The sequence below is a fragment of the Saccoglossus kowalevskii genome, chromosome 8 (genome assembly GCF_978046115.1).
Source record: "Saccoglossus kowalevskii chromosome 8, keSacKowa6.1, whole genome shotgun sequence".
NCBI classification, from domain to species: domain Eukaryota; kingdom Metazoa; phylum Hemichordata; class Enteropneusta; family Harrimaniidae; genus Saccoglossus; species Saccoglossus kowalevskii.
The window spans coordinates 2,538,206-2,549,765 of NC_140648.1; the positions used below are offsets into that span (position 1 = coordinate 2,538,206).

The window sequence follows — 11,560 nt, forward strand, 5'->3', positions numbered from 1 at the left end:
AATAGCTTATCTCTCAAATTGGCGCTCAGTAACGATTATTATAGCGATTCATAATAAAAAATGTACCCCAGTCAGCCAATCAGATTACTACAAACATTATAAAATGGAACGCAATTTACGCGAATGACTTCAAAATTATAATGCAGAAAAACCCTTTTTAGTACAAACTTCTCTTGTTCAATTCGGGTACATGCCAAATATAATTTATGTTTTATGGTAGCCACACATACATCGTAAAATATAAAATAACCGCCCTCCCACTGTGGTATATGTTCCATCAGTGCTATAGTACTAGTACCCTAGAAACTCGCCCATTAATGACACAAGCTGTGTTAGGCAAATTAATTCATGCAAATCAAACCAACATAAAATGACAACAACAAAAAACATTTATGGGTATCATCATTTGTCATCATACTGCAATTATGGATTATAATAAAACAAGCAATAAAAACTACGGTTTCATATAAAAGTACGGCTTACAACAATGTGATCATGTCTTTGCCGTATTTTCGCTATTAGGTCAATACAAAAACAGGGATTTGAAATTTATTTTTTATTATTATGTTTTTGCTAGAAGATCGTTTATAGACTAAAGTTGTAAAATATTACATGTATGTATGCTATACCGTTAGGTACTATTAATTCCGTATTATAATCAAGTAAAGCGAAAATAACAATACACATCGATCTTAGTACAACAGTTGTATAGAGAAATCGACAGTCATCAACAAAGCAAATGACAAGTAGAGTACACTACACAGTCAAAGTATGTACAAAGAAAATTATAACGTTGGTGGAATGCTCATAGGCTATGCATGAACTACACTTGTCAATTTTCATCAAAATATTGGTAGGTAGGGTTGCCGGAGATTTGAAGTTTATTTTATGAGACTTGTTTTATTTCGCCCAAATAATAAATATGAATTTTACTTTTTTTATTATTTTACCACCACAGCACAGAGCATATGTTCTTATTTTATTACATCACCTGATGGTTGTATGGCTCGTGGTCTATGTATCATTCTTTCATTTGAACATGTTTTTAATGCATCAAGTGTTTCACTTTGATCAATTATCTGGGTATGTATTTATAAAAACAAATCATCTCCTGATATCAGTTTTTCAAAAACATTTTGATAAAGATACTTGATCTTTCCAATGGTTAAACGAACATAATTTATTAATGTTTTGATTAAAATTGACAACAATTGTTATACATGTAATATCAAATACTACAGATAGCTATTAATATGTATTCTGTGAGAACAGTCCACTCAGACAGTCTTCTATGTTATATAAATATAATATATTCCTTATGCACTTAGCTGTGACAAGTTATAGTAAATACAAGGCATTGATAATTTGCAAAACAGATCGATATTTGTATCATAATGGATATTGACACCTCGCTATGGAATTGAAAGAATATACATTGATTGTACAACATTAGTATATATATTAGCACTATAAAGAACACACTTTCAGAAAAAAACGGCATAGTAACTAGTCATATGCACTCTAAAAATGTACATGCAAATTAACACAGAAATGATACACGGCATTCAATCACGGCAATAAAACATTTCCCGTTCTCTGCGATATCCCGCGTTATGCATAAAATCGAAGACAAAAACACAACAAAGAAATGTCACAGCTTCGTACTACGTCAAAACAATGAGGGAGATTCGACAAAATATTTTGGGGTATTCTATGTGCAACAATGTGCTATACACATTTAGTGAACTACGGGTATGTTATAATAGCACATTCCCATCACACTCCGTTATACTATTGTTTCGAATCAACAACTATAGGGTGGAGAATATAAGCATATATTACAGGAATTTAATTAATAGATTATTTACTTATTGTATTTAGCAGTGGCAATTTTGCAAGGCTTTAACCGTAAGGCACATCAGTGGTAATCACTTGATCGTGCCAATGACTGCAGCGATTTGCTGATCGCATGTTTACTCCGCCACGCCTTAGAATTTGACTTTTAATATTGTGAGTTTGAAACCTTTGTAAGAGGGAGAAGCAGGAGAGCGAGGGGTTACCTCAGCTGACAGCTTGTGTGAATAAAACTGAACTATCTGTAATGAACTAATATGTATTCATTTGGTTCGAATCTGGTATCTCTACGTCAGCGGCATCGGCCAAGCAAGACGAATTCCCCGCAAGATCTCACAGAGAACGGGAAATTATCTATTGCCAACGCCAAACATCGCAGTTCGAAGTGACATGTAGTGAACAATGCATGAGTCGAAACTCTGACATACAAGTTATATAATGAATACATACCGGTATATAAAGATACATAAATAAAAACACATAAGGCATTGAACTCTGGGTTACATTGTATATTCTATGGAAACAACATCAATCAAATTAAGTGGTTCCACAATACGTAGGCCGTCAGCCAATATTCACTACATATAGATTATGTCGTTCTAGGCCACTGCATTCGGAGTGCTGGAGTAGGATGGTGGACGAAATGATGCCTCCATGCCTAAGTCAGCATCTGCATTTTGTTGGCCTTGTGGTCCTAGTTGTTGTACAGCATACGCTTGTTGCTGTGGCATTGGCTGTGGTTGAACATGTGCTTGTGCCATCATCAACGTCGGCTGTTGTTGTTGCTGATAGATATAACCAGGAACAACCATCGCAGGCTGGTGTTGTATACCTGGAATTAGAGAAATATAGTTTCCAGAACACTGACCTTAAAATAATATGCTTCAACTATTAGTAACATATAACTTCTCATACTTGACTTGAATTTTTTATCAAGTAGATTTTATATATTTTTAACATGTTTCAGTAAATTCCACAAATTAGCTTTGCAGTGTTGTCAACGGATATATAATTAACAGTAACCGCCTTCCCTTATTATAAGTGCCTTAATGTATCTATTTAGCATATTCTTATCCATGTATTGTGATACTTCTTAATATCAGCGTCATGGTCAACCAACTGTTTTACATTATGTATAAACAAAAACAACAAGACATATATGGTAAATTAAACAATGTCTATCTGCAAGTCAGCACAACTATGCACATTATCCACTGGCTACCACATTTACCCCCTCCTTCTACATTACCAAATCCTTAAAGGTTTCATAATTTCATGGACGCGATTTACAACAGCGTGAATTCAATAGGTGATGAGTGAGTAAAATGTGTGATTGACTCTCAATTGAAGGCGCAGAGATCTATGAATAAATTCTGTTGATAAAAACAACTTGTATGTGCTGCGAAATGCCCTCAATATCGAGTATAAATCGGGCTGTGAAGTAGACGACAAACGTCTGCTTTGCCTGGCGTCATTTCGCCTCTAGATGGCCAGTCAATGATAGGGTTCAAGATAGTTATGCATTTTTAATTATGTCACATGACCATATATGGTTATTGACTATGTTGATCAGATCGTGTGCCCAATGTTTTCAATACAGCATTGATTGAATGTACAATATGTGCAATAATGCTCCAGATATAACTTTTGAATGACGTAACATAAACATATATGGTTATTGGGTATGTTGCTCACATCAAGTGTACAGTGTCTCCCATAAACCAACAGCTGGATGTTACTACCTGCAGTAGTGCATTAGATATATTTATGTATTTTTTATTTGGACACAAACATTTTCAGTCATTGAATATGTTGGTTGATAAGATCTACTGTATAATGTCTTCAATATGACTGTTTAAATGTCTATATCTATAATAGTGCTCCTGATATTGCTCTGTACAGACTAACGCTGGTAATCGCTGCCTGCACTATAACAATGGCAACATTAACATGTTTTAAATAAATACCTTGTGACGTCATTAATTGCATTTCTGTAGCTGGCATCATACAAACCATTGATGCTCCTTGCGATGTTGCCGTAGTTACCATAGGATACTGGATGGGTACATTACCTGGTTGACCAGATTGTACCAAATACATCTACAACACATTATTTCCTAATATTATAATATAGCAGTTACTCGTTGGACATCTCATAATTACCCACAGGACATCTCATGATTACCCACAGGACATCTCATGATTACCCACATGACATCTCATGATTGCCCACATGACATTTCTTGATTACCTTCATGACATCCCACGATTACCCACATGACATCTCATGATTACCCACATGACATTTCATGATTACCCACAGGACATCTCATGATTACCCACAGGAAATCTCATGATTACCCACATGACATTTCACGATTACCCACATGACATTTCATGATTACCCACATGACATATCATGATTACCCACATGACATCTCATGATTACCCACATGACATCCCATGATTACCCACAGGACATATCTTGATAACCCACAGGACATCTCATGCTTACCCACAAGACATCTCTTGATTACCCACAGGACATATCTTGATTACCCACAGGACATCTCATGCTTACCCACAGGACATATCTTGATTACCCACAGGACATATCTTGATTACCCACAGGACATCTCTTGACTACCCACAGGACATATCTTGATTACCCACAGGACATCTCTTGGTTACCCACAGGACAAATGTCATTAACAATACACTATTCATAACTTACAGCTCTTTCTGATCCATGTCTACAGCAAACTGCACGACAACAGAGACTAGCGCCAATTATAGCAATAATGGCAACTATAATCGATATAACCAAATTAATACTATGTGATGCAACACAAGTTGCCTGCAAAGAAAAAAAATCCTTTAATTGGTAACGTTCTACTATAAAGTTTGTTATTTTTGTATGAGACCAAGAGACAGATTTATGTAGATAACCTATATTTATTTGTGGGGTCCTAAATGGAGAATTGAGACATGGTCCTACTTTAGTAGTATCGACGAACGCCATTAATCATCAATACGAAATTGACACAAAATTCAAGTTTGACAAAACAAAATTCAAAACCAATTATTGAACAGATTGCCAATGATAAATCAAGTATCATTGATCCAGAATTGAAAAGAAAAATATGTAAAACCGTGCAGTATTGTTCCACCAAAATGTTAATGGGAAAATGAGTGAATGTTAATAATAATATATATCTGGTAAAATAGAGAGTAATTGATATACTTACATAGCGATTATAATCACAATGCAACCAGTGACCAATATCACGTGCACATACCCGTTCACGAGCAATACCTACTGCAGAAACTGGTAACAATACTGTTCCGGCGAACACAGCAGTTATGATTAATAGGACCATGTTGGCAATGATCTACAAATATACGTGAAATGGAAACCGGAATAGACGCGATCAGGAAATTCAAGTTAAAGTTTTCAATAAACTGACTGATCCAACCCATTAACAGCGGTCTTGAATACATAAGTAAAATTAATAAGTTATTGATTGCCATAAAATAATGTACATCTGTACTACTAATGTAACATGACAGAATAATCGCTTTTTAACGTTTCTAACGCACGTGAATGATTCACTGTCTGTGTTCTAGTTTGAATATAATTTACATAAAAAGAAAACAGAATTGTTGGCAATTATCAATATTAATTATGACTCACCATGCAGTTGCTCTTCTTGTAACCATTCCCACACCCAATACTGCCACTCACTATTATCTGCAAATGAAATTCCAAAAGCATATGATATTAGCGCATTGAACGCCAAATCTTTTACAAAAATGTTAGACAAAATCTGGTGTAACCGGTAGAGAATTTTTCTTTTGGCTACAGAAGAAAGAAGAAATTTAAAGGAGACATCAACATGTGAATGATTCACTGGTGACTACCAGATATATAGTTCGCAAGTAATTATATCCTGGCTATGTTCTTATAAATTTTACAGTGTATATCGTGATCAGTTTATGGAATGCCGAATAAAGTCACAAAGCAAAGCATACCAATACATGAATTACACGTTATAGAATGTATGCTACTCTATTTAAAAACAAAACAAAACAAAAACACATACTAAACAAAACACCGTGAAAACTAAAAATAAATAGTATGCATATAATAACTGGCACGTAAAGATACATCAGTGTGAGTAAACTTGTAAAGATAAACAAAGAGCATATGCAATCATGTACCAAGTTGTAATTGTGTAACTACACAGTAAACATGCTAGAACTATTAAAAAAGCAAATTAACGAATTGACATGCAAAGATGTGTACCTAATCTAATTTGGCCTGGTCTTTTTTTATATAGTAGCTGTGTGCCAAGTTTCATTTTGTATATTACAGACATCGATAATACAACGACACAACAAATATTGCGACGAAACAGAATATGGTTGCGGACGCATTGGACAGTCATCCACCAAATCAACCTTACTTACAAAAGTTCCTGCCCAGATGCCAGTACCGGAATATGACACACCTGAATTACATTCCATAGCAAGAGTCACACTGCAACATATTATAGCCAATGTACCGGAAATAATCTGAACGATACCAAAGGCAGTGATTGTTTTATGTGCAAATCCTTTCCTCACTCCCCGCTGTTGTGTCGTTGGTGCTGGCTGCTGGACTATTTGTACAGGCTGCTGCATTTTGATAACACGTGAAGCTGCTGCTTACAGTCTAAATATATGAAGAGATGAGAATATACAATCATTAGCTTACTTTATCGCAGTCTATCAATAATATCAATAGTATTTATCCATATTACTAATGTGAGACTTACGAATAGACTGTTCTGCACAATCTAGATATAGAGCAGTAGTGAAAGCAATTTAAATGTAAAGTTACTCTCAGGCCGCACTGTATATGAATGTAACATCCCCGCAAAATTCATTCCTCTTAATAACGTTCCACAATTTTGCGGTGCAGTTTTCGAAAACTATTAATTTATGATACGGTATTTTTGACGGTGTGCGTCAAAAATCTGATTCTCCCTGTTGTGTTGATTATAAAGAAGACAGGACAATTAATGGATCATACCCAACATGTAATTCGTCTAAGATAATGACATTTTATAACAACAATATTTACAGATGAACACATATCGATATTTATAACTGGCGAAAAAGAGGCCCACACTATACTATTTTCTAATCCACGATAGTATGATTGATGCATCCTTCTGACACATACGATTTGGGTGTAGACTGGATCACTCCATGAACGCTATGTCTGTCATTTAGTATACATTTGATTTGTCGGGTAGCTCTTTTTTTATCTTTAATATATGCAAGAATGAACCTTTTATTTATTGGTTTTAAAGTGTGGACTATATGCGAAACCTTTAATGAATATCGTGTCGCTAGAAATATTGCGTGACCAAAATCCATGAATTAATAGCAATGTGAAATAGCAGCAGGATAACTTATTTTAGAACTCACTGTTAATTGCAAAATAGTGTTTTAAATAATGCAGCGCGTACAACTCGGCATTCCGTAAATCCCACAAGCACGCTAAAGTAATGATAAAAACCCCTAAAATTAAATATTTGTTAGATAAAGCTGCCAAATACTCTTGTATAATATAATCATGTTGTCACCATTCTAAAAATATTGCCACAAACGCGCCATGTGCTACCACTACTGCGCATGCGAGCATTCTAATCTAGGTTATGTAGGTACGAATCAAAATATTAGAGGCAATAGAGAGTTTAAGATTTGCGTACGTAACGGGAACGTAACGTGATGTTCTAATTGCGTTTGCGTTACGTTCTCGGGTGTCAGAAAACGATTAAGTACAAGCGCCCACAACGGGAACGTAACTGAAACCAGAACCATGTCAATCCGTCTATCATTTGGCAACAATAACTACCTAATAAAATTTGTTATGTCATTGCACGTCCGGAGTCAGAATTAGTAGTTAGTTCACAGACATTTGACAGAGCTCTCACTATTTCCATCCACTCTGCTGAGGTCTTAGGCCTGTTTGCCGAATCCTCTTTCAGCAGATCAATGTCATGCGTTTTCACTGGGTATAAATGTCAGCTAAAATGCATCCAATATTTCTTATTTCATCATAAATATTCAAAAACACTCTAATATAAAACGTTTTATCAATGTCAATGAAAATTATTCAAAATTGACAGCGAGAAAAGCTCTCGGAAATCAACTACGAGTCAGTCACCTTGATCACGTTCAAAACGACTGCCGAACGACCAAGCAACCGATGACGTCATTGGTTCGCGCGGAGGTCATGCACAAAGCAGTGACGTGTCCGTTCTCGTATGCGCATCTTAATGTCTCTATTAAGATGCGCATACGAGAACGGAACGAGACCGGATACGTCACTGCTTTGTGCATGACCTCCGCGAGAACCAATGACGTCATCGGTTGCCTGGTCGTACGGCATTCGTTTTGAACGTAATGAAGGAGACTGTCTCGTAGTTGATTTCCGAGAGCTTTTCTCGCTGTCAATTTTGATTAATTTTCACTGACATTGATAACACGTTTTATATTAGATTGTTTTTTGTATATTTATGATAAAATAAGAAATATTGGATGCATTTTAGCTGATATTTATACCCACTGAAAACGCATGACATTGATTTGCTGAAAGAGGATTCGGCAAACAGGCCTGGGGCCTCAGCAGAGTGGATGGAAATAGTGGTAGCTATGTCAAATGTCTGGGAACTAACTACTAATTCAGATTCCGGACGTGAAATGACTTAACAAATTTTATTGGATAGTTATAATATTATGGTTGCCCAGTGACAGACGGATTGACGTGGTTTTGTTTCAGTTACGGTCCCGTCGTGGGCGCTTGTACTTAATCATTTTCTGACACTCGAGAACGTAACGCAAACGAAATTAGAACAACACGTTACGTTCCCGTTACGTACGCAAATCTTAAACTCTCTACAAATGGACATGGACGATAGAAAGATGTGAATGGTGAGTAGAATTACTGGACAACGAGACGACACGAATGTCTCGGTGCCCCGTTACGACCTAGTTGGTCCCCAAAACTTTAACTCTTTTTATTACCAAGGGAAATTATTTTCTAATGATTTTGTTATCACTAAATCACGTTTAAACGACATATATAACTGGTGTGTTACTTATCCCTTGTGATTGATGCGCGAGAATCCCCCAGTTTGCCCTGAACTGCCAAGTTGAGTCGTTCTACTAAATAAATCCCAGAAATAATACGCTGAGTATCGTGCGCTCCAGACAGAATAGGGTGACAATGTCGCCAAAAGTGAAAAGAATTTATCATATAAGGAAATTCCGACCGTTTTGTGTTTTACATTCAACAAACACATCGTTCACGTAACACAATCGTGGAGTACAGTGTTCGAGATGTTTCGTAATGTCAGACCTCAAAATAGTGGAAACATTCAAGCAGAAGTGATATGACCCAGGGCTATGTTTACAGAAACTAGATAATTTAAAACACATAACCAATGGCAACAAAGAAGAATAGTATTTTGTTCACACAATTTGAAATGATGATACACATTTTGAATGTCCGGAGAGTGAGTGATTGGTACACACCTATCATTTGCAAGGTGCGTGCATGTATCTGTAGGTGTGTGCGAAAAACTTAAACAGGGAAATAAGAAACGGTTCAGTTACCACAAAGAATGTACAATTGGGCTATTGACGCAGTAAAGGACGTAGTTGTCACTATCTTTGAAACACTTAGTAACAACTTGACTTGCTATCTTACCTTCAAATCAGTGTTTGGAAGCAAAACCAAAATCTAGCACAAGATTAAGCTATCGATTTAGGCGACTATGCGTCAACAACCGTCGTCGTTACACTCCTTTGCAGAGCAGTTACCAGACCCCTTAACTTGCTCTTATTTGTTAACGCCCTCCATGAGTGCACCGCGTCGAGAGTGCTAGTATTTGACACCCGGTATTTAAAAAATGTTTCACGACCTTTCAGTGTGAAACTTAACAAGTTTGGCAGACGATAATTACTCTATATTCACGTTGGTTTATATTTACTTTCGGTGCAGAAGGACGGGTTCTGTAGTGCCCGATATAAGACCTTGGTCCAGCAATTTAAAGAGCTAGAATGAGACAAGGTATATGGTGTAAGTATAAAAATGTGCCTATGGTATTTAATGCCCACCAAAAAGTTCTGTGAACGTACATTTTTGGACACTAAAGGTTTTGATACAACATAAGACGACAAAGGCCAGGTTTGAACACTGCCAAAAAGTTGTGTATATAATATATAATAAATCTCATAAAAATAAGCAAATACATTGTCGAAAAAAATATGTAAAAGATATACTACCGAAAAAAATAAATAATGCAAGAACAAATACATATGGAAAAAAAACCTCTGAAAACATAACTTGAATTAAATGGAAACAACTGGGAGCTTAATACGAATTTTACTGAAAATAAACGTGAACAATATTCCAAAGTAGCACGATTAAAGGGTGGTATTCGTCGCGCTACGCATGTGCGAGATATATGGGTCTCATATAAACAAAGATGGCGACTTGACTGTTGCGCAGATCAACGAGTACAAACTAAGACGTTACCAAGCTTTAATTAGGTTTTTCAGGAGATTCGAAGGTATCGAAGGAGTCACCGGCGGTAATCAGTGCAAGTCGCGCCCAGGTCAAATCTCATATATGTGATTTCCATTAGAAGAGCGCATTGAGTTATGGGAAAATCAATGTTTATCAAAACAAATGACGCACATGCGCAGCGCGACGACCACCGCCTTTTAAAGACAGTGGGGAAAGTTTTGAACTACGCAACTTCTTTGTTTGTTGATGTGCCGCCAACCTACACGTCTAAATTAAATTCGATTAATTCAGCGTCAATTTAATGATAAGCTTAAATAATTTTACTGATGTATTTTTCGCAATAAAGTTTAAACGGTGACTTGCCAAGTTGAAATTTAGCTTGAAAGATAGATTCATATGATAGTGATGTACATTGGAAAAACACACCCATTAAAAGGTCGATCTGATGTATTGAACGGCATGAATTTAATTTTAATTTATTGTCACTATATATATTTTTATCCTATCCTTCCTACTTTGTATTACTTTAACTAACGTCATATAAAAAATCCCCAATCATAGACTGTAGTAGCGCGCCTCGCGACGTCACTGGTCAGAAACAGGTGACCCAAATAAAACGGCGGATTCTACTAATCGGGAGAACACAATTGTGATAACGCAATTGATGGCGAGGAACGTGCGCATGGAACAGCAGTTTTGAAGGATGGCTATCAAAGAACAGTAACCCACACCCTCGCACGATTATAAGAGTCACATCGGCTCAACTGCATTACCCAAACAGAACGACACATTACTTGATAAAATTAAATTGTGGAATAAGGAAATGAATGTGTTGCTAACTTTTTCTCTGTGAACGAGCTTACTGACCACCAAAAAAAAGTGCTTAGTGCTGTATTTGAGGGAAATGATTTTTTTTTTGCAATCACATTCCCTCTAGAGACTGTGTTGCAATATTATCAGTTTCGACAATTTTGTCAGTTTACTAAAACACAGTTTGCAGTCCATCAACTTCAATCACTTGCCCACACATACCTTTCAACATTGGGATAAGATTTTTTTGAAACTTGTCAACGAATATAGACCTTCTGTTCTTACTGACAGCGATATGGTCGAAGGACCAAC

At 36.3% G+C, this 11,560-nt stretch overlaps 1 protein-coding gene across 1 annotated transcript; it reads right to left on the minus strand.

The window, feature by feature from the left end:
- Positions 1–389: 389 nt before the first annotated feature.
- LOC146739219 (uncharacterized) lies at positions 390–9,729 on the minus strand. The gene is made up of 7 exons (XM_085502013.1): positions 9,617–9,729; positions 6,325–6,568; positions 5,549–5,605; positions 5,103–5,246; positions 4,589–4,711; positions 3,822–3,954; positions 390–2,686 (listed from the first exon to the last, which is right to left on the minus strand). Exons 2-7 carry the CDS (start codon positions 6,535–6,537, stop codon positions 2,454–2,456), a joined length of 903 nt encoding a protein of 300 aa, XP_085358139.1. The 5' UTR covers positions 6,538–6,568; positions 9,617–9,729; the 3' UTR covers positions 390–2,453.
- Positions 9,730–11,560: the final 1,831 nt, after the last annotated feature.

Bases quoted from the DNA above. Each gene is read 5' to 3' on its own strand.
- LOC146739219 (XM_085502013.1), bottom strand. From the start codon at position 6,537: ATGCAGCAGCCTGTACAAATAGTCCAGCAGCCAGCACCAACGACACAA. The intron at 4,712-5,102 runs GTAAGTATATCA...TTTTCTTTGCAG, and splicing joins ATTGTGATTATAATCGCTAT to GCAACTTGTGTTGCATCACA. The intron at 3,955-4,588 runs GTAAGTTATGAA...AATGTGTTGTAG, and splicing joins GACATGGATCAGAAAGAGCT to ATGTATTTGGTACAATCTGG.